The sequence below is a fragment of the Magallana gigas genome, chromosome 2 (assembly GCF_963853765.1).
Source record: "Magallana gigas chromosome 2, xbMagGiga1.1, whole genome shotgun sequence".
Classification (NCBI taxonomy): Eukaryota; Metazoa; Mollusca; class Bivalvia; order Ostreida; family Ostreidae; genus Magallana; species Magallana gigas.
In genome coordinates, this window is record NC_088854.1 from 46,182,582 (window position 1) to 46,204,993 (window position 22,412).

The 22,412-nt window shown below is 32.6% G+C and overlaps 1 protein-coding gene and 1 long non-coding RNA gene across 7 annotated transcripts; one reads left to right on the forward strand and one right to left on the reverse strand.

The window, feature by feature from the left end:
* Positions 1-446: 446 nt before the first annotated feature.
* Positions 447-20,878, reverse strand: LOC105321555 (H(+)/Cl(-) exchange transporter 4). 5 transcript variants are annotated; one of them, XM_011419881.4, is made up of 22 exons: positions 20,758-20,878; positions 14,821-15,003; positions 11,937-12,155; positions 9,644-9,789; positions 9,108-9,269; positions 8,610-8,816; positions 8,290-8,370; positions 7,999-8,181; positions 7,759-7,848; positions 7,503-7,558; positions 7,333-7,401; positions 6,710-6,872; positions 6,501-6,586; positions 6,232-6,356; positions 5,870-5,984; positions 5,546-5,641; positions 5,393-5,416; positions 3,384-3,442; positions 2,925-3,032; positions 2,576-2,694; positions 2,239-2,333; positions 447-1,840 (listed from the first exon to the last, which is right to left on the reverse strand). In XM_011419881.4, exons 2-22 carry the CDS (start codon positions 14,996-14,998, stop codon positions 1,750-1,752), a joined length of 2,472 nt encoding a protein of 823 aa, XP_011418183.3. In that variant the 5' UTR covers positions 14,999-15,003; positions 20,758-20,878; the 3' UTR covers positions 447-1,749. The 5 variants fall into 5 exon arrangements, with proteins under 5 accessions (XP_011418183.3, XP_011418180.3, XP_065932920.1 ...); XM_011419878.4 differs by having other exon boundaries at positions 14,821-15,075; positions 20,758-20,870; XM_066076848.1 differs by lacking the exon at positions 20,758-20,878 and adding an exon at positions 18,683-18,704 and having other exon boundaries at positions 14,821-15,075.
* On the forward strand, positions 12,693-14,730 carry LOC105321557 (uncharacterized). Of its 2 annotated transcripts, XR_898982.4 has the most exons (5): positions 12,693-12,842; positions 13,781-13,834; positions 14,003-14,172; positions 14,267-14,315; positions 14,405-14,730. It is a non-coding gene; the product is annotated as an uncharacterized lncRNA (long non-coding RNA). The 2 variants fall into 2 exon arrangements; XR_010711218.1 differs by lacking the exon at positions 13,781-13,834.
* Positions 20,879-22,412: the final 1,534 nt, after the last annotated feature.

Genomic DNA, 22,412 nt, shown 5'->3' on the forward strand with positions numbered 1-22,412 from the left:
TTTACTAATAGAATTCCAGAATTAAATCAGTATCTCTCATTGAATATTTGTGTATTTTGTTTTCTCTGTGATAGATGTCATCAAACTAGCCAATCAGCATGCATAGTTTTATGATCATGGTACAGTTGAAGTAAGTTGAACTTCCTTCAGCTGTTATTGCTCACTCATTGCTTTCAAGAGTCAAAATTAAAGAATCTTTTGGTGAACATTTTACAATCAGCGAGCACTGCAGTTTCATGCTGAGCTTACTGGTAATGAATTTATTTTAGATATCCCCTAAAATTCTCTTCCAATCCAAAAACGTGTAAACTATAAAAGTTCAGTGAAATCTCTTTTTTAAATCTTCCTCTATATACAGTAGTGTTGCCTGTATGCACTTATTGAATGATGTTGAGGTAAAGATTTTTCTCTTGACCTCATTTTAAAACTATTATGACAACAGAAAATGTCTTTGATACAGGTCCTTGTTTATTTGATCATATAACATGTACAAAGCGATACATGAACAATATATAAGAGTTAACATTAGTGAGCCAAGATGCACACAATCAAAACAAGAACTAGCCCAGCAGTAACAGACGTCTGGTATTGACTTCAAATTCACAGATTTCTTTGGCCAGAGGCATCATAAATATATCACAAAACAAATCATAAAAATTTTCTCTAGATTTCAAATCATTTCTAAATTTTATAAGAAAGTGTATTTAGATGCACTTTGACAAATTCAAGATAAGCTATATCTAAATGCATTTTGGCGATAGACAAATGTTTCGGGGGAGTTAAATCTGCCAAAGATGTTTCAGTTTCTCATTATTCTGCATCATTAACTAAACAAAGAATAGGTAATGCTACAAATATGAAAAAAAAATATTAATTTATTTTGATTAAATTTACATATATTTATATAAACAGGAAAATTTTGAAATAAATTTCCTGTTGAACAAAATGTATTTTAAAAAACCCGAATTTGCTATTTCTCTATTGATAACATTAAAATAATAACATCATCTAACAGGTTGAGGTAGAAAGAAATCAAAATATTGTACATTGCTGGTGACCCAGCAGCAGACTACATGTAGCTTAAGTGAGTTTAGTTGTAAGTTTCCAACATTTGGTTTTGTACAGAATGCTCTTACTAAGTCACCCCCCCAAAAAAAACAAAAAACAAAAAAACCAACCAAAACCCATTGATGGAGTGTTTGAAAAAATCATGGGAGAGGAAAAATTTCAAATACTTTGCTATAGAATTTAAATCCATGTATAAAATAGACCATGAGGTGTTTTTTTAACGACAGATATCTGCTTACATAAGCTGTGGTCATCAATTGTGACAGCTACTACATACACATGTATCATTATAACAACAGAATGAAATCTCTTGGAGATTCATAAATATACATATATAAATTTAGTTCTGTAGAAGAATGAAATGAGTAAACACTTAACAAAATATCACATTATGGAGTTCATAACAAACGAGGATACATAAGTGTCACACTATAACTTAAATTTGCATACAAACACAAACGCTCACATAAAATGACTTAAAATGTTACCTTGTCAGTCAAAAAGACTTATTAAATGAATCTTAATGCAGAATAACTTCATATTTCACACACAGCCACCCACTGGATCCACACTGCTAGAGTTTGAGACGAATCTATCGCACTTTGTATACATCTGCATGACTGTTTAACTAAATCGAATGTTTATCTAGACATTAATTTGCTACAGACGACACGGAATGAACTAGTTGAATAGGATGGACTCGGGGTCCTGGTTCTCTAGATGAGCTATGTGACGGAGGACGTCTTTCTTTGTGAGAATTCCCAGTAATCTCCTACAATACATATAACAACAAAATAATACAAATAAAGGGTGTACAGGTATTGCTTTGGGAAGTACGTATGGAATACAACCAAGTGCTGTTAAATGGACCTCAATATTTTTTATTATCTTTTCCATATACAAAGATTACACTTGAACTTTGGAGTTCCATATATTCAGATACATTATATGTAATCATAAAAAGAGCTGTGGGAAAAAGGAAATAACTTTGCAATCAGTTGATTATCCTTTTTTACAAAGCTTTGTTTTTTCCTAAAACTCTCAACATGCAGATTTATAAAAACCAATACGTTTTAATCAAAAGCATCAGCGTAAACCCACAGTTGGTCTGATTCTATTGCCTCAATAGGTGACGAGAACTGTTGGTTCCTAACCTTTTCAATAACTTACCCTTTGTGTGTGACCAATGTCTGTCGGAGTCCCAGTTTTCTGAACATTTCTACCACCATCTCCATAGGAGTCTGGTCCGTTATCGTAACTGGGGCCTGAAAACAATAAGCACGGGTCAAATTTCTGTACACAATTTATATTCAAATGACTTTCTTAACATCATATATATTACAATATTAACTTAAATTCTATATTCAACAATATCAAACAACTATTGCAGTATATCAGATGTTATGTTTACCTTATCTATGATTTTCCTCATATTAAAACAAAATCTAAATTCTCTTACAACTTTGCATTTTACTAATTAACGCGGTATATTAAATGTTATTTTTACCATATCAATGATTTTCCTCAGCTTCAGAGGAGCAGGGCCATTAGGGTTTTCTGTGACATGATTTGTGAAATATACAATGGAGTTATACACAATACCATCTTGGTTTTTCAGTGCATTGGCTGTAAAAATAGAGAAAAGAAATACAAATAATTGATACATAACACAATATAATAAATAACAACATAATTTTGCATGTCTACATGTAGATTTTCCAGATCTATATGAACATCTGAAGAAAAAAAATATTAATTTTTTAATTATGGAAGAATATTTAGCCAATTTCATTAAAAGTTTTATTGAGATGATTTACAATATGGTATGTCTCAAATTATTTTATAATAACACTCACATAAAGCAAGATTAAGATCTCGTCTGAGAACAAAACCCACGAGGTACTGAGATTCTCGAGAAACAATCACTGGAAATCCATTGTGAGAAGTTGATTTCAGAACATGGTCTGGATAAGTAAAATAAACATGATTAAATTATTGTTAAAAAATGCATTACAATAAAACACAAAGGTTTTTTTCACGGTACTAGTAATTCATGATACTATGAATGTACATGTGCATTTTTAATTGAAATGTTGTGTGTGCATGTACACCTTTCATACATTAATACATCTACGCTGTATTAGAGTTTGATGGCTCTTCATAGTCCTATTTCTGTTATACTGTCATATTCTGTGTGGATCTTGCCAAAATGCTTTTCATTTTTAGTAAGCCTTACAAAAAGTATTGTTTTAATGTATACTTTATGATGATGTTATGTATTGTATGGACTTCCGACGATTTTCCTCTGAACTTACCCACTTCTTCTACAGTCATGGAGTCTTGCGTGATGACGCTCAATGGAGGGTCATTTCTCCTGTAATGTAATCAGGACAGGTGTACAATCAGTACAGGTGTACTATCACATGTAATAATGGATAGTTCAATGGCACCCCATATTTATTTAAATTTCATTAAAGCATGATGTTGGTGAGTTATCATATAAATATTAGAAAAAATCAACGGATTAAATAAGTGTCTAAGCATGAATTATTGATTACGGTAAATGTGATACATATGTTTTATAAAAAGCATCATTTCTGAAAAACTTCAGGTATATATGAAAGTACAAGTGTTCAGCAGGAGTGAAGTATTTTTTCAATTTAATTGTGATCATTAACATAAATACAAAAGTACACCAGAACACAAACAAGCAACAATTTTAAACACAATTGCATTTTAACTCTTTCTTTATTTGGACCATATTTTAAATATTCAAATCTTTTTTGCACCAACTTTTATTTAAGTAGCTCTCTCTTCAATATTGTTGTATAAAGATTTTCTCAAGAAGAATATCATTGAAATCTGTAGACATAACATACTTAAAAAAATACGAAGAAAAAAAAAAGGGGGGGGGGGTCATTGTTCATCACTCTGAGTTATGGCACATTTACATGTAATTGGCATTTGTTGACAGTATTTTTAATTTAGCAAAATAATTACATCAAATATTGCTTTGAAGTATGCACAATGATCAGATGGAACAGAAATATTGAGAAAAAAAATCTGTGATAGGCTGCATAAATTTTTTCATGACCTTTTTGCACTTAATGCATAATTTTTTCAGTAGGCACTGTTTGATTTGAAATAAAAAGCTTTCTGAATATCATGATTTTTCCTATTATTTGCATGATTTAATGCTGAAGGTATATTAAACTCTCTAAGTAAACCAAAAATTGACAAGGGAGATAACATTTCATGTACATTTTACCTTTTAAAATATTTTTCTTTAGAAAAACAGAAATATGATATGTCAATTTATTTAAATAAGAAAGATGAAAGAAGAATTAAAGTTCAACAGTGAAAAACCATGTTGTATTAATAAATATTAAAAAATTAAAGGATGTTTATATAAGTAAAATGAAAATCAATCTAGAATAGAAGTGCAAAAAAAAATTCAGATGATATACCGTAGCAACAATTTAAGGGCGAAATTTTCAAGTTTTCAATACAAGATATCATATTCAAGTGAAAAAAGTGAAAAAATCTGGTAAAAAGCGGTAAACTGTTGCAATAAAAATCTCATTATGCAGTTATAGTATTTCCCATGCCTTAAAAGTCTAAGTGAGCCGAAAATGTTTTATGAAGTTCAAAATTCTACCATTCAAAATGAGTTCATTGTATGTTTCCTACATGTATTAACAATACTGTAAATGAATGCTGGAACATGGAATCTGTTACATATTGTATCATTGATACCGGTATGAAAACTTATCACACGTGAAGTAATTCACCAAAATCATCACTGAATTTTTTTTCTAAGATTATACCATCTAAAAAGCCCACACTAACAAATTATCCCTGCATTGAATCTATACATATTTTTTTTAAAGAAGCACCTGAGCTCACTACAAATCCAACACTGAGTAATTATCAAGCTATAATGTAGTACATGTATTAGGTGGAAGTACCACACTATGATTTCATTAAGGAAAAGCAATTTCAAAGTAAAATATATAACTATCAGTTACTTGAAGATAAAAATTTAATCTTTATATGTACATGTGATATTTAATTGCTACATGTATTTTAATAATAAAATTAGCTTTTATTTTGTATAGAAACAAGAATTTGGAAATACCATGCATCATGCGATAAACATTTTGTGAATATAAACCCAAACTGAACACATTACAAATTGAACAATAAAAATTTGCACATCAAATTCAATTTTTATACAAAATAAATTCAAACACATTTATAGCTGTGCTATGAGTTACAGGAGTAAACAACAACATTCCCGTTCAAACGAGTACACATAACTTACACTGCTGATCCATACCGCGCACATCTTGTAAAACATTGGACAACAAATTATAAATCATGGCAAACAAAGTGGACCAATAAAACAGAGAGTGCTACAGACACACTGACAAAGTATTACAGTAAACACTACACAGATCTGTAAAGTAGGTCATACCTGGGTCTCATGACATCAGACGCCAGCGTCGTGTGGGTGAATTCTTCTTTGCTGTCCAGGTACGGATACCCATTTAACAGTATGTGAGCATCATATCTGTTCTTGTCAAGGTGAATCATAAAACAGCACGTCTGCTTACATGAACAATAACTTACAGTTCAAACTTTATACATTCTCTATAATGAAAGGTATTAAACAACCCTGTCTTGCAAGCTCAGAAACAGAGCCCCTAAAGTTTTAAAGCCAATATTCCTCAAATGATTTTTCTACTGCTTCAGCTTTTTTTAGCCATTCCACATAAAGCATTTAAGATTTCAAGGATACATTCCCTCTTTTCCAAGAGCGTCGCCGACCCACTTGCTGGTCATGCTTGCGACCATGAGGGGGACAATGTACTGCAGTCCCCCTGTCAACTCAAACATGATCACCACCAGTGAGACTGGGGAAAAGAGAAAAAAAGAAATCTAACATGGTACAGAAGCATTAGTATTAAATTGTACATACATCATAATATCGTTATTATTTATCAAAATTCTGACAACACTGAAATTAGAGCGATACCTCAAAATTTGCTATAAATGTCATTTTAAATTTGCCCACTGACAATGAAAGCTGGGTTTAGAATAAAATTGGTGCAAAGACAATTAACCTGTATACAGCAGCTCACTGTGACCATCATTACCCACCTGTCATTCGAGTCACTCCCCCTAAGGCAGCTGCAGCCCCGACCATGGCGTACAGACCAGGGGTGATTCTACAAAACTGTTTTGACTCGCACATATTCTCAAAGAAAGGGTTGTCATGGTTTGCACTGATAATAAAGAGATATCAAGAGAACTAATAATTAGTAAAAATTTGTACATGCAATTCCAAAATGTTGAAGCATACATAGGTAGATGTAATTTCTTTAGCCAAAAATCCCTTTAGAAGTTTTAAATGTTTTCAAAATACTTACACCACTATTTGTTCCACACCAATTCCAATCATTCTTCCCATGATTGCACCAACAGCCATGCTAGGAATGAACAACCCACATGGAATCTACAATATCAAGTGTATAAAAAACACTACATTACAATGTACTGTATCTCAAAGAATAATTTGCATCAATGAATATTCAATTTCAAATCATGTGGGATTACATGTACATGTATGTGTATTTACTTTTATGCCAAAAGTGAAAACGGTGATGATTCCTTTGAACACAAGAGCAAGAGCCAGCATCCATAAGGCCTTGTAGACGCCGTCTCCAATGACAGTGCTTGAGGTCATCGTCTTCAGAGAGGTCTGATTCAGCATGTGGGAACTGTAGTTCCTCTTGTAATCACTGCAACCAATCCATTGAAAAACAGTATTACAATTTAAAGTAAAAGTTTACAACACTACTACACTTCCATCTTTCCTCTTGTAATCGTAAGATTAAATGTATTACAAAAATAAATGTTTATCACACTATTAGACTTCTATCTTTTCTATTGTAACCATAAGATTATGATTAATATGCCCTTACAAAATTACTATATGTAGCATGTTACACTATTAACTTTGGTTCATCTTGACATATGTATACTCTTACACAAGTACCGGTACATGCTTTTCATTCTCATATCCTAGCCATTTAATACCTAATAGAATACAAAATTACTATTCTATGCTATGCCACTGTAACTTTTTAAAATATATTCTTCTACACACTTAAGATATTTTTACTTAAGTAACCCTATTTTTTAATTTGCATTTACAATTAGCAGAGGAGTAAAAATTCAACAGTGAAAAAAAAATCCTACCACAGATCTGTATCGTCCTCTGGTCCACAACGCCCCACCAACATCTTTATCAACTCACTGGTATTTAACCTAAGCAACACAATAACTTATATCAGTCTCTTGATCAAAGCATTTTAAAATCAAACTCTTTTTGTGTTTTTTATAATTTATTAGCTTCATGAGGTACTGACCTTGTGTATTGGTTTGGATAACTCAGAAGAGCTGTGACAAAGGTGACAACAAGAACCTGTGAAATAAGGACAAACTAGTTAATTCACATGTCTAAACAAAGGTGTAATCGAATGCTACCATTACTAGTCAGAAATTGATAAACACAACAAATGATCAAGGGAGTGGTGGAAGCCTAAATTATCTCCATGTTTTTGACACAGAAATGCTACAGTACATGGTACAGCAATCAATGTCAGATCTATTTATTAAGCTTACCTCTATTATTGGGTAATTTCCTAATTTTGAATTTTTTCTGTATCTGCACCATGCAATGTTTGCTTTTATAAAGAAACTTCCATATAGACCCTGCAATGTATTAAAAAAATCATTAAATGTTTTCTAGGCAAAAGAGAAAGAATTATATCCTCATAATGGAACACAATATAGTTACTGAATAAATCCCTTTCCAAGATAAAAGAACAAGACAGAATCAATATATGAAATAAAGGCACTTACCCCCAAAACGCCAATAAGCACAAAGGGAATTAACTCCTGTATATACCATGGTTCATTATATTCCACGTAAAACATGACTAGATGGTCATTTCCAAATGGATTGATTGACCTCAGAACAAATGCAGCAGCCAAAGCACAGAAGAATGAACGCCACAATGTTTTCAGTGGAAAATAGTAGCTAACCTAAACACAGAAAAACATGAATTGTTATTTGAATTAAGAATATACACTATCAATAATATATCAATCAAAGTTCAACACAGCAGAAATTTGTTATGAGAGACTATGTACCTCCTCTAAACTAAAGAGCACTCCTCCTATGGGGGCCCCAAAGGCAACACTAACTCCTGCAGCTGATGCAGCAGATAAAATCTAAAATATAAAACACACATTGACTATCTTTATTCCCTGATTACTATTTTCTTTCAGTAAATCTGGTATCAGATGTGTTATACTGTTATACGGATAGCAGATGTCTTGAACACAAATACAAGCAAAACATTATTTATTAAAAGTCTGAATTAATGCATGTTTTCTGTGCTGTTTAAAATCTAAAATTTCCTAAGAATAGCCTGGACTTAATGACCTGTAAAAATTTATCAAAGACCCACCTCTCTCTTTTTGGCCTCATTTGTGCCATATTTTGGAAAAAGATAGGAGAAGACATTTCCGCAGCAGCTGGCTACATGAACAAATGGTCCCTCCTTCCCTAAACTCAGTCCAGCAGATACTGCCAGCATCATTCCTACTGACTTTGTCAGCAAGGTCCACTTCCCTAAGTAGCCTCGAATGATGAAACCGCTCAATATCGTTTTTATCTACAATAAACAATTGTACAAAAATCAATTTTTATGCTGTCTTGGGAAAGAAAAAACACAATGTCTTTTAATCTAATTAAGATAAATGTTCGTGGCCATTATTAGACTCTTTGAATCTCCTTAATATGAAGAGCTCTGTATAAAGATAACAGTTCAAAACTTTTAAAACTTAAATATTTCAAATTATAAAAAAGATAGGTAGTGGACAAATATGTAAGATTTAAAATGTAAAAATAAATCTGATGATAAGTTGGTTGACCATCCATCCTCCATAAGTAAAGGTGAGCTGACCTCAGGTATACCAGATCCACAGGCATAGGGTGCGAACACCCTGACGAACAGGGCAGCCAGCATCGCGAACACAATGGCCCACAGCATGTATATAAAATAGGTCACCACATAGGAACCTGCCCCAGATCGGCTTCCTCCAAATATTTCTGACCAGGTTTTCCACTGAAAGGAAAAATATACCCAATTTCTAGTTAATAAATGAACATTTGTACAATGTATCAGTCATACTAATATATAGCATAAGAACAAATGCATGAAAAAGGTACAAGTAGGTAATTGGTGTTGGTCATTGTACATACTGTGGAATCATTAAAATTCATATAGACAAACTTTGGATTGTCAATTTTTTTTTTCAGGTTCATGAGGACGTATTTTGGTGGATATACATGTATAATCATTAATGAACTAATACATGTTCACAATTCATTGAGGATGTTAATTCTTGTGTAAGGGGGAGCAAAAAAATCCAGGAAAATTGAGCCACCATGAATTCTGGTGCTTCTACTGTATAGTATTTGATTAATCCCGGCATTAACCTGTTGACAGTAGTCATCGTTGGCGTCTGTATTACTGACGGACCAGCAGCACTGCTCGCGGTTCAACCAAAATGCCTCCGCACAGATTCCTTCCTTCAGATCGGACATCCAGGTGGCGCCAATGTCAATAATACCCGCACAGAGGCCTACAAACAATCACAAAATTCTAGTAATAGTGGACAAATACAGCTAGGATTTAGAGGATAACTACTGTAGTTCAATATTATGGATATATAATTTGTTCGATGCAAGTTTGACATTTGTGTTTGCTTAATTTGTGATTTGTATTTCAAGATTAGTAAGGTAAATCACCATTATGATGCTGGGGGTGTGTGCTAAATCGAATCTTATTAGAAACAAGGACCAAGGTATCATATCAACATGTATCTACAATTATTTATACTCGTTATAGTTGATTACAGAGTTGATGGATGCATACCTTTGTTTTAATAAATAGATTAAATACGGAAAATTAATAATGAGTTTATCAGAAAGAATGACAGTTTATTTTATATACTATGCAAATTTGATTTGCGAAAAATCCAATATGATTACATGTATAAATGAAAGTTCATGAAAGTAATCATAAAACCATATTTACATGTACATAGTTTCTAATTTCTTCTGACACTCCTTGTCAGTATAGAGGCAATGTTAATTTTCAAAAATCAAATATATTCGTTTTATCTTATTCCAATGATTTGAAATATATAGGAATTTTCTGTTTACATGTATATCTATAAAAGGAAATTACAATAGATATGCAAAAATGTATATAAATAATATTATTTACCTATATAAAGGTACAAATCTGGCAAATGAATTGTTTTACAAAAGAAGATAGAGCTACTCAGATATTTTAGATCGGTACATGTAATACATGTACACGTAAACAAAGTTACAATTTTTTCTAATTGTTTTGTTGCTACTAAATGATATAACTGCTTGAAAGATCTTTGATAACATCTGGTTTCATGCAGTATTTACTATGGAGATATTTTTGTATCATATTTGATAATGCGGTAGACTCAACTGAGTAATGAAGTGCATTTGCAGTTCTAATTTTGTAACAAAGATTACACAACATTTTGGAATGAGGGATTTTAAGTCATTCTCTATTTGGGGGGAGCAACTACAATATACACTGTAGGTCTATTATGGAATGTTTACTGGAATCACTAATGTATGTCATACAGTGTATATCTAATCAAAACTCAAGAACATTTATGAAACAGAGTTATATATCATAATTCATTTTTCTACAATTTTCATTCATATGTTTAAAAGGAGATTCGATCAATGTGAAAACTGACAACAGCGTCATTCACCCGTAACAATATTTTAGACAGTCAATCACACATATTAAAGATATTACAATCAGGGTCTCAATCAAAATAGCCCCCTATATTGCTTGGGGGGGGGAATAAAAGTATACTATTTAATATGTTGCAGTAACTATATACCAGTACATATAATAAAAGGAAGTAAATATTATTTATTTGCATACTAAGAGGAATTCTGAAATCCTTGATTTAGATAATACTTGTACATGTGTAGTTTTCCACAATTAATCTATTTAGTTTAAAAGCATTGTATGCACAAACAATGTAGCATTATTACTACCAGCATCTACAGTTTAGGATGATTAAATTTGCCTTCAATTGTAATACTGGGCATTGACAAATACACACATATAATTCCTTTTCAATGCAATTATTGAAGTAATTGTGTTTTCATTCATGGAAAATGTCAGTGTATATGGATTGTACTGAAGCGAGTTTCGCATGACAATTAATTGACAAATTAGTTTCTCCACTTGAAATACTGTCCCAATGAATGAGTGTTTTGGTCTAGTATGTAAGGTAAGCTACATGTAAAAAGTACAATTAATAATTTAATTCCTGAGGCAATACAGAATGCATGATTTACAATTCTATCGTCTTCTCTCAGGATATTTTCTTTTTAGGGGATATGCTTGACCTTTAAAGATTAAATGCTGATGAATAGACTATGTAGATGCCTATATACACCTATCTTTACCTATGACATTCAAAAAGTGTAAAAATGACACTACAATATGAATACATTTACTGGTACAGTAAAACACACCTATAATGAAGTGCCAGGGATGGGCGATTTTACTTCGTTATAAACATAATTCATTATATCCATCAAGTTAACAACATGTTATAAGGTCTCGGCTAATGAAAATCACTTTGTTGTAAGCATCAGTTCATTATACGCATGTTCGCTATAACCATGTTACTGTACATGTAAGTAAACTGGTATGTACCTGCTGCCACGCCCACGAGTAGCACACACACCCATCCAGACCAAGCATCGTGGGCACTCTTAATCTTCTCCCAGATGCCTTCTTGTTTCTTTTTGATGATGTGGCGGTGTCGCATGCGGTCCCTGGCAATGTCCCGCAGCCAATCAATGGTGTGGAAATCCTCATACTGACCAATCCCTGGTGGAAGATCATCCAAGGTGTCCATGAGGTTGGAAGAACCTGAAATGAGACGATCAGACCTGTTGTACATGCCATATTCTCTGTAAAATGAAAATCACCAGCATATACAGATGCAAAAGCAAAGACTCTCTGTAATAAAGTAAATTGTGTTTATTGTTACGGTAAATACATTATTGACAAAAACATAAACTTCTTCAATGTGTCAGGTAAATAATGAAAGAATAATCGTTAAATGCACTGGGGGACGAAACATGTCATGTCTCCGAGGCACAAACATGATTAAGCACATTAACTTGTACACAAGAAGAAGAATGCATGTTTTCAAAATCAAGGTAAAATAAAACTACCTTTCATTCACAGAAAAAAGGAAAATTAGAATCACAGCTTTACCTGGGATCGAGTTCTATAGGTCAGGAGTAAATATGTCCACCTGTATATTACAGACTTAGGAGTAACAGAACATGTATTATACCCAGTTAGGCATCATCTATGCCTGGTACACAATTGCCCTCGATCCATAAAACTTTTATCTATGGTAATCATATTCACCCTCTATCAATTCCCGTTTAACTAGAGCTCATTCAGCTGGTTGTATCCTGATATTGTAATTATACATATGAACTTATTTTTAAACACAGGAACTTCACTGACATACCGGTATATGTGTTCTTAATGTTTTTCTGGATTACGTACATTGTAAATATTACAGCTGCATGAAAATGTCTGGTAAGTTTTAATTGTTCCTTCATAATCATGGGAGGGGAAAGGCATGTAAATTGGAGTAGGTTGGGGGTTGGGTAAGAGAAGTGAATGCTATATCTCCTTCCTGTTAAATCTGTATGGATAAACATAGGGCAAAACTATTGTTATATGAAATAGTATAAAACTTATATACATACAATTACCAGGGTTAATGCCCCCTTGGTCCATCAGATATTCTTGTATCCAACCCTGTTACTAAACTTGTATTCACTGTCAAATTTATCTCTCATTAAAAATCTAAATCATTTTTCAACTTTGTACGAGAATGAGTAAATGAAACATAACAATTTGACTGCATTCATTCTCACAACATGTAATATTCTCTCAAACTTAGCAACCTTATATGTTCTATGCCAGAATTACATGTAGTACAATTATGAAACTAAATTCATTAACATCTGCATAGAAACACCTTTTGTTTTAATAACTGTAACTGTATTTCAGAGGGCACATATTATACCATTTGTATATGTATAAGATCAATATTTGATTATAATGAATAACTCTCCCCAATATACTGCTATCGAATTAACTGGAGATTATGTTAAATGTGGTATATGAAGGTACATGTACCACTGTACTTGTTAGATTTCCTTTAAATAATCAATAAAAATCTATAAATACTCATAGAGCCATAAAGGTATAGAGAAAAATACGTTTTTTCAATAATTATACAACTTAGATTTGTTTTACACCATTTCGTATTAAGTAAAGACATATGAGCACAAAATATTTCAATAAACATGAAAATTGCTTATCTTCAAACTTTTAACAATTTAAACATAATCTTCTTATTTAAAATGAAACAATAATTAATTCAGTAATTAATATGCATTTACTCAAACAGTAGAGTACAGTAAATGACTGTTTAATACCTATAAGTGTATAATATCCATGAACAGGTTGATCCAGCTGTTGTGTTTGTGTACATTGGAACAGAAGAAACTGTTATACAAGTAAATTTTTACCCTACTCATTGATCAGTTAACATAATTATTGTGACTTACCGGCAATTTTATCAATACATGTAGTAATACTAGAGGTCTCTTCAAGCAAGTCAGACTTGTGTTCAGAGACAGTGGTAATAATATCACTAATAAGATCCGTAAATCGCTCCATTGTAGACAAGTCATCTTCAGCCTTCTGTTGTTGATCAGTGGCCGACATCAGCACTGACCAAAGGGGGCCCCCCAACAACGCACTCTAGCTGTCCCAGCGTCCAAGCCACCTGCACCTGTTACAGGACTGTCACGTTCTATTGAACTCTCGTTACTGCACCTCAGTGAACATTCAGGTAAGCAAAGCCTTTCTTAAGAACTGATGACAAATCCATGTTTTAGCCTAGCAGCCATGAGAGAACTTTTCTCTTTCTCTGCCACCTTTTGCAGTGTTGTGCAGTAGGAGTGTTGGTTGACCTCTGCAGACTTTATGTGTGTGGTATGTTTAATTGACAATTATCTGTCCATTTCATAGGCCATGCATGCCCACAGATGACAATTAATTTAATGGTAATTTCTACTCTACAGCTGCCCATGATGTAATTGAAACAGAAACAGTCAATGAGGGACAATCAGAACAGAATGACAAAATAGCATGACATCGTGTAGTGGGACCTTCATTAGGATTTTCCCTTGGGGCTGTAAATTTGCAAGTCTTTCCTTCCAGACATTTTTTCTCATCTATTTTGCGTCATCCTTCTCATCTTTCATGAATTAGCAAAAGAATGCATCTCTGACCATGAGTTTCACAAACTCTAAAGTTGGTCTACATAATTCTCACTACGAATTATTGTGCCATATACCGGAGTGTTCAAATGGTTTTTGAGATGAATAAATGATTTTCCTCTTTCAAACCTGTTGTTGTATTGTCACTTGATGATAATTTTCAAACTTAAACCAATTTTCTATTTATCACAAACATAAAAACATCGATGAAGACTTACTAGAACTGAGGTTTTTAGCGATTTCTTCCTCGTCGGAGTCATGCCAGTGTTCCAACGCTCCAGTCCTGATGTCCAAGAGTTCGTCATCGGTACTGACAGCACTAAATCGTCCGTCTACATTCCCGTTGGCTCCCTCCCGTCGCATGTTGGAATTGTTCCTACTTAATGATTCATCCATGTGTTCTGAAAGAAGAAGGTCTGTCTCCCCAAAATAGTCACCAGCTTCCATTCTCTATCCCTACATAGTCTGTAGTTCTGAAATTGAGAGAAATCATTTTATTAAAATGATGTACTATAGATTGTGAATCAAAATGCTCAAAATAATTAATAGATTTAAAGCTAATTACCAAAAATCATAAGACATGTGTGCAAAAACTCAATTTTAAAACCATATTGTATGATTTTATCTCCCCCAGTTCTGTATTTTCTTATTGTATAGTCATGCAAGCATGCTATACATTATACAATACATAATTTGATCATATATGAAAATTATCATTGAAATCAGGAGTTGTGATGATGTAATGGATGCTCATTTCATATGGGATAAAGAAATGATGACTAAAGGCATAAAAAACCTGATTTTTTAACAGGCATACTTAATCTTCAGCAACCAAACAATAACTGCCCTAATTATATATAAAAGAGGATTTACCCTAGTTTCAGGCTACTTGGTTCAACTGCTTATCTATTTTATAATTCATGAATGAATAACCAAAATATTTTTAGATGAGTTGAGGATAGATTTTTCATGTGTAAAAATGTTCACATTGGTCTAACAAGTACATTGGACAAAAAACACATTAATAATGGAATAATCTCTTCGTCTGTTATCAAAAGCGATGACCAGACTCTTTATTGACATTGTACACATTCTAAATGTATGGATAAAAACAACATTGTAAAATAGCAGTCCTAAAGGGAAACTACAGATATATGTATATACAGTTCTCTTAAATCTACTTATCTGTGTATGTTAAGATGTTATATAAATTTTAACAGAAATTGTATAAGGTTTAGTAACTTTGATGAAACGCACATTCTTCATCATGTAGTTTCACTGAATTCAATGTTTAAAACTGCCCCCAAAATTTTGAAAAGCTTAAAAATGTACATCTGTCAGCATAGGGCACAAATGACACCAAACTGAAAACTTAACTAAGTCACTTGAATGTATGCATAGTAATACACATACTTTTATTTGTAATCAACTTCCTTATCATCATTTACATACGTATATGCAATATATATACGATCACTGAAAATTCAGAATGTTTTGAGAAAACTTAAAAGTTCATTTTTTTTTTAAAGAGAACAATATTAACTTTAAAATAATTTATTTATAATATATATAAATTTAACACAGATTTAATGTATTATACATGTAGGCCTATATGCCCACTGACTTATTTAAATGATCAGTCAGAAAACACACATTTGTTGAAAAAATAGCATATTTTAAGAAATATACCAGTATAATTCAAATGGGAATCTTAGTGCTCCCATTAGTCTCTACATATCTTAATTCAAATATCAGTTGTATCCATAATTGAAGTACAACAATTCGATCATTATAGCTTTATCTACATTAACAATTACAATAGACTTTTAGTTTCTGTTTTCAAATTTTTGAATCTAAAATAAGTGGCCCACAGGCCTTGACAATCACCCGAGTACCTTACCCCTAGATTGACATGTTTTATTATTTGATTTTTTTGCAAATGTTTGGGTTCAAACTCAAGGGGGGGGGGGGAACTTGCAGGCCTTTAACTGTCAATCTTTTATAATATTCAGTTTTATTTATAAAGCCCAAAAAATGCATACAGCTTGTTCCTACAAGACGAGTATACAATGCACAGGATATTAAAGTAGATAAATCCTAAAATAGCTAGAACACTTATTTGATCAAATATTGCCAAGTGACAATTTACCATGTAGTTTTCAAGATGAAGTTATTAATAAAATTGTCAATGGATGACACATAGCTATGACCCTAAAAATAAACAAGTTCAATATATGACCATATTTATCAGCCTCCCCCTCCCCTCCCCCCAAATGAAAAGCTTCATCTTCTGCCCCAAGGCCTGGGCAGTGAATCTCACAATTAAATATCAAAACAGTATGAGTATGAACATAACAACATGACTTTATCTCCCATGGCTGTGATGATATAGAAGAAAACATTACTTAGTCTAAATCAATACATTTTCACTAGGTGGTCATATTGACCCCACCCTAGGGTCTGAACCCCTGTCCCAGGGACCATGAATTTCACAATTTTTGTAGCGGAGTTCATGGACATCATAACTATGCATTTTGTTTTTCTCAAATATACATGGGAGTAGAAAAAAAGATTTTTGAAGATTTTATACTATGTGGCCATATTGGCCCTGGACTAAGGTTTTAAACCCTGACAGAGGGGCCATGAATTTCCAAATTTTGGTAGGGCTTCATGGACATCATAACTATGGATTTAGTTTTTTCCCCACATGTGTGGGAGTATAGAGAAGACTTTTGAAAATTTGGCCTTATTTTGCATGTTTGGCCCCACCGATGAGGCCCCAGGGGTAGTAAAGCCATGAATGTCATAATTAAGATTCCTCTTACCATAGAGATGCTTCACACCAACAATATTAACTATTGGCCATGTAGTTTTCAAAGAGAAGTTAAAAATGTAAAATTGTTGACACGATGCACGAAGCCATGGATGATGACAGAGACCAATTGCAATAGTGACTCAGGTGACCTTAAAAACCCAATCAGATCTTTTACTTGTGTAATACATGTACTGTTAGCCTGCATATACATGGAGTTTGTAGATCATTTACAGCTGCTAAATACTGGTATTAAAAGTAATCCAATACAAACTTCTAACAGAGTCAATGTACGTATGTGGGTGCAATTCCAACTCTCAAAGTAAATCATAATGTAAAAATGTAATCTTTCCCAAATCTTAAATGCATGGATAATAAATGAAAATTTACTAACTTGTGAATTAGTATCGATCCCCCTATTTTCAAACCTCAACCCCCTAGCTCCCCCAACCTAAAAACATCAATCTAAATAATGACAGACTATATTGTACATCCTCTTTTAAACACCATGATTTATGATTCTTCAGAATGTTTAGTACTGAAAAAGCTACAGCGCAGAAAAAGGTTTAATTTTAAGCTAAGCATTACCAGGGTAATCTTGGCTGGTGACCTGTACATCTTGCATATGTAAGACTTTTTCAGATTTTCTTTTTCAGTAAATTGAACATCTATCCAATTTACCAACTGAAATCAGATCATTGGAATCGTTTACACAGAACGTCTTTGATAACATGATATACCTGTACAAAAATTTGTGTTTACATATGGTACATGTGCATGTACAAAGTAAAAGAGATAGCCCTGCATTGTTATATCACTGCCTGGGTGGACAGACAGGTGACAAAAATCTTCATAATCCCATCTTTTGTGTAAGTGATATAAAAAGATTAAGATAAATTTATTTGCCAGGATACATTGTACGGTATATCAATCACTATATAATGAGTGAACAGAGTAAGAATTACACACGATCTACAAATATAACAATGATACTACAAACAACAATATTATATACATGTATATGTGTATGTTAACACTTTTAATACATGTACATTTATTATCAATGTCGGAACATGTATTATTGATAATTGTAAGCTTTTTCAATAATGAATGAAGCATTGAGCAGTGTATTGGTACAAGTAAATAAAAACATAAAAGAAGTTGATATGCTCAAGATGCATTTTGCAGTTTCAGAACAAAAAGCAGACAAGGATAATTTCTGATAAAAATCATCAGCATACAGTTGGTGAACAACATCTATTACTCACCTTTAGATTAAGTCAATTTTCAGGGACTTCCATACCCAGTAAGCAAACATTAAATATCAATGTACATGAAGTTAAATAATTATGTTAAAATGTCCAAATATATATTCATACTTTTACTGTCAACATTTTCAATATTCAGTGTTTTCCCCTGGCCGTTTTTGCATGGCGGTACCGCCATGCATTGAAGTTCCCCGCATCACACAGTGTCGCCATGCTTCCCACTATGCATGTTATTTTAGACCAAAATTCTTTTTCAATTATTTCACATCTTAACAATAATTAGTAGATAGAAAATTGTCATTTCTCCGCTTGAATTTCATAAAACCGCTTGCACCCGCAGTGAGCGATCGATCTCAGCAAGGGGGCACACGTGGTTAACGATTAAAGGACTTATAGCTTATGATTGAGATATATTAAAACCAAGTTTATTAATCTGTGATAAATGCATAAATAGAGGCGTGCTTATTTCTTGTTTTAATATAATGTTGTGGATTTTCCAAGATCTAAAAATAGCACAATGTTCACTCGATGATGTTAGCTTGGTTTCAATATGCTTGAACTGTTTACCTGCCGCAAGGATATTGGAAACTCGAGAAAATGTACTCAATAAAGAAAAAACAACTACAGTTGACTGCAGCTAATACACGGAAGCGATGTCATATGACTAGAAACATCGTATATAGTATGCCTGTATGTAAACGGGGAATGGGACTGGTGTCAAGATATATATCACAGAAACTTTCACATAAACCCCCCAATTTAAACAAGAAATATCAACTGTCCAGAATAGGTTGAATCAAGTTTGCTGGAATTATTTTGACTTGTTTTGCCTATTTCTTGTTCACCCCCCCCCCAAAAAAAATCTCCTCTAGGCCTATATAATATGTAGAAAAAGGAATGGGGCAGAAGCTGATGCTGAACTGTCTTGTGAATCTATATTTCTTGTGAAAACTTGTCAGCCTCTTGAAAAAATTGATTTTGAAAAAAAAAGCTATTAGTTTTGCCAGAAAAAAACCCAGAATATTGTAGGTATCAAAAAAAATTATGAGTTGAAATAATACTTGTTGATGTAGATTTCATGAAAATGCATCAATTATAGTACATATCATGTAGTACACTTCATCAAATGGTTATATTATTATTACGTGCAGTGATTTCAAATCGGCGTGGGCGCTTTAACGCCGCACCATGCATCTACTGCGACAAACTCCCCCCCATGAATCAAAAATTTTCTGGGGAATACACTGATATTGAACTTACATGTATATTATTAGCTGCAGGTCTGTAGCTACCAGTCTGAAAAAATCTGGATGGGTGACCTAGGAGCTACAGTGCCACCCATTGAAAAAATTGTTTTTTTATTGCACACAAAAACGTGCACTAGTTTTTTACTAATTAACCTTATTTATATGCAAATTCTATGAAAACAATTGGTACCATTAAATTCTTTATGCAATTTATTACTGAAATCGTCTCTTTACTTATGCTTATTATGTTCACAAAAAAAACCCATGAAGATTTTAAAAGTTGTCATCATAAAAAGGTACACAGTCAATAATGGGACCCTCCATTCTTGTCTTATACCATAAATTCATAACATCATGTAAAAAACAGGGGCTTAGATATATATTAGTACAGTATATATATCCCTGGTAAAATTATACACTCCAGTTTTTTTTTTCTATTGAAATGTGTGGTATTTATTTTCATTCACGTCAACATTATTTATTTTTTAAATAACTATAAACAGCTGAACAGCTGAAGGGTACATGTATATGCGATAAATACATGTATGAGATTAGGCCACAATTTAAACAATATAACATCTATTATCATTTAAAAGTTTTACATTCATCAAACTGATATAGTTTTTATTTAGACTGGTATGCATTAAGATACCAAGATAAATGTTTTGAAATGATCAAACACTGACAGGAAACATCATACATTAGGCCTAAAACATACGATCAATAAATTTCTTTCGAGTTCCTTTGTGTTTGTTTGAAAATGACTTCTATCAAACAATAAACGTAACTTCATAAAATATAATACCAGTGTTTAAAAAGTGCAATTACCTGGATTGGTAAAGTTACGAAATCACCAAAATATTGACAAGATTCTCATTCTGACTTGACTTTTCTTAACAGGAAAAACAGAAAATCAGGTAATTTTAGAGCCGGATATATTCCGGAAAAAGTGTCACTGTTGCATGTACATGTATCATCCTCGTTCAGGGCCTAATTATTTTAAAAGACTCAGGTTGCTTTGGTTCAGGATTGACCTATGGGTTGCAAGATATTGTTAGGAAAAATGGATGCGCTGTATTATTCATAGCAATTTCTGTAACCGTCGTTCACGGTCGATAGATTAAAGGGTCATGGTCACGATTTTGGTCAAATTTTATTTTTCTGTTTTTATTATTTACAATGCTTTATGAATGCATTTCTAATGATCACATAAAGTTTGGGTGCCCGTCGATGAGCTTTAAGCAAGATACAGGGCTCACAATTCTTCGTCATGTGCCCTGTTTTTGTTTACATAGGTTCAATATACCAGTAAAAATCTTTTTCAATATGATTTGTACATTATACTCTTATTCATTTTAAGCATAAATAAACAGTTTCTAACAATTAATACATTCATTTTAGGTTTAAAACTGGAATTTTCACTTCAACATTCAAAATGTAAACAAAAGCTTTGTTTACATAGCGAGGAATTGTTAGCTCTGTAACTCGCTTATAACTCAACAAATGACACTCAAATTGGTTGCCTATTAAAAATGCCTTACTGAAGCATTATTAACATTAAAATTGAAAAAATAATTTTTGACCAAAATCGTGACCATGCCCCTTAAAATTGTTTAAAAGAAAAGAGCAATGCCACTGGCACTATAGCTGCGAGTCTGTAGCTCCCGGCCTGAAAAAATTCAGGTCGTCCATACAAATTTTTTTCAGACTGGGAGCTACAAACCTGCAGCTACACTGCATGGCACTTGTTTCTCTTAAAAAGTTTACTCCTAAGAGGCACTGACCGTTTCAATATTTTTGAGATATTTTATGATATCAGAAAATGAAATCTTAATGTAAAAAATTCTTTATATAATTTTTAAATATTTCTAAAAAAAAAAATATATATATATATATATATTCTAATATCGAAAAGTACATTAAATATATCAAAACGGCGCCCATATACTTAATAGTGTTACTATATATATCATTATACTATAGTGAACTTTTATAACAGAAACAAGCTTTTAAGTGTCTGTTGGCAATGCCCCTCTGCAAATAAATCTTTCTTTTTTGCACTAAGTTTTTTTTTATTCTTCACACTGATTTTTATCAAGGCCAATATCAACAGATTCATACATGCATAATAGCAAGTTTAATAATACAGAGGAAACCTACATTAATGAGTGTTTTTTTTCTCCCCAAAAATGACTCACCCTTTTAAAAATTTCAAGTCAAAACCCCATTATGATGGGTCTAATCATTATATGAGGAAAATTTGACACGGTGAATAGAAAAAGCAATAGATCATCTAACTTATCGCAGCATAACATAAAATATGAAGTGTAGGAATATGGAAATAATATTGATTAAGCTGTAATTTTTTCAATTCATATTGGAAAACATAATGAAGCGATGCTTTTTAATTCAGAATATTACTTTGTAATATCTAAACTTTCTTCAGATCTTTTGAAAATTTGTACTAATAGTCCATCTATTCA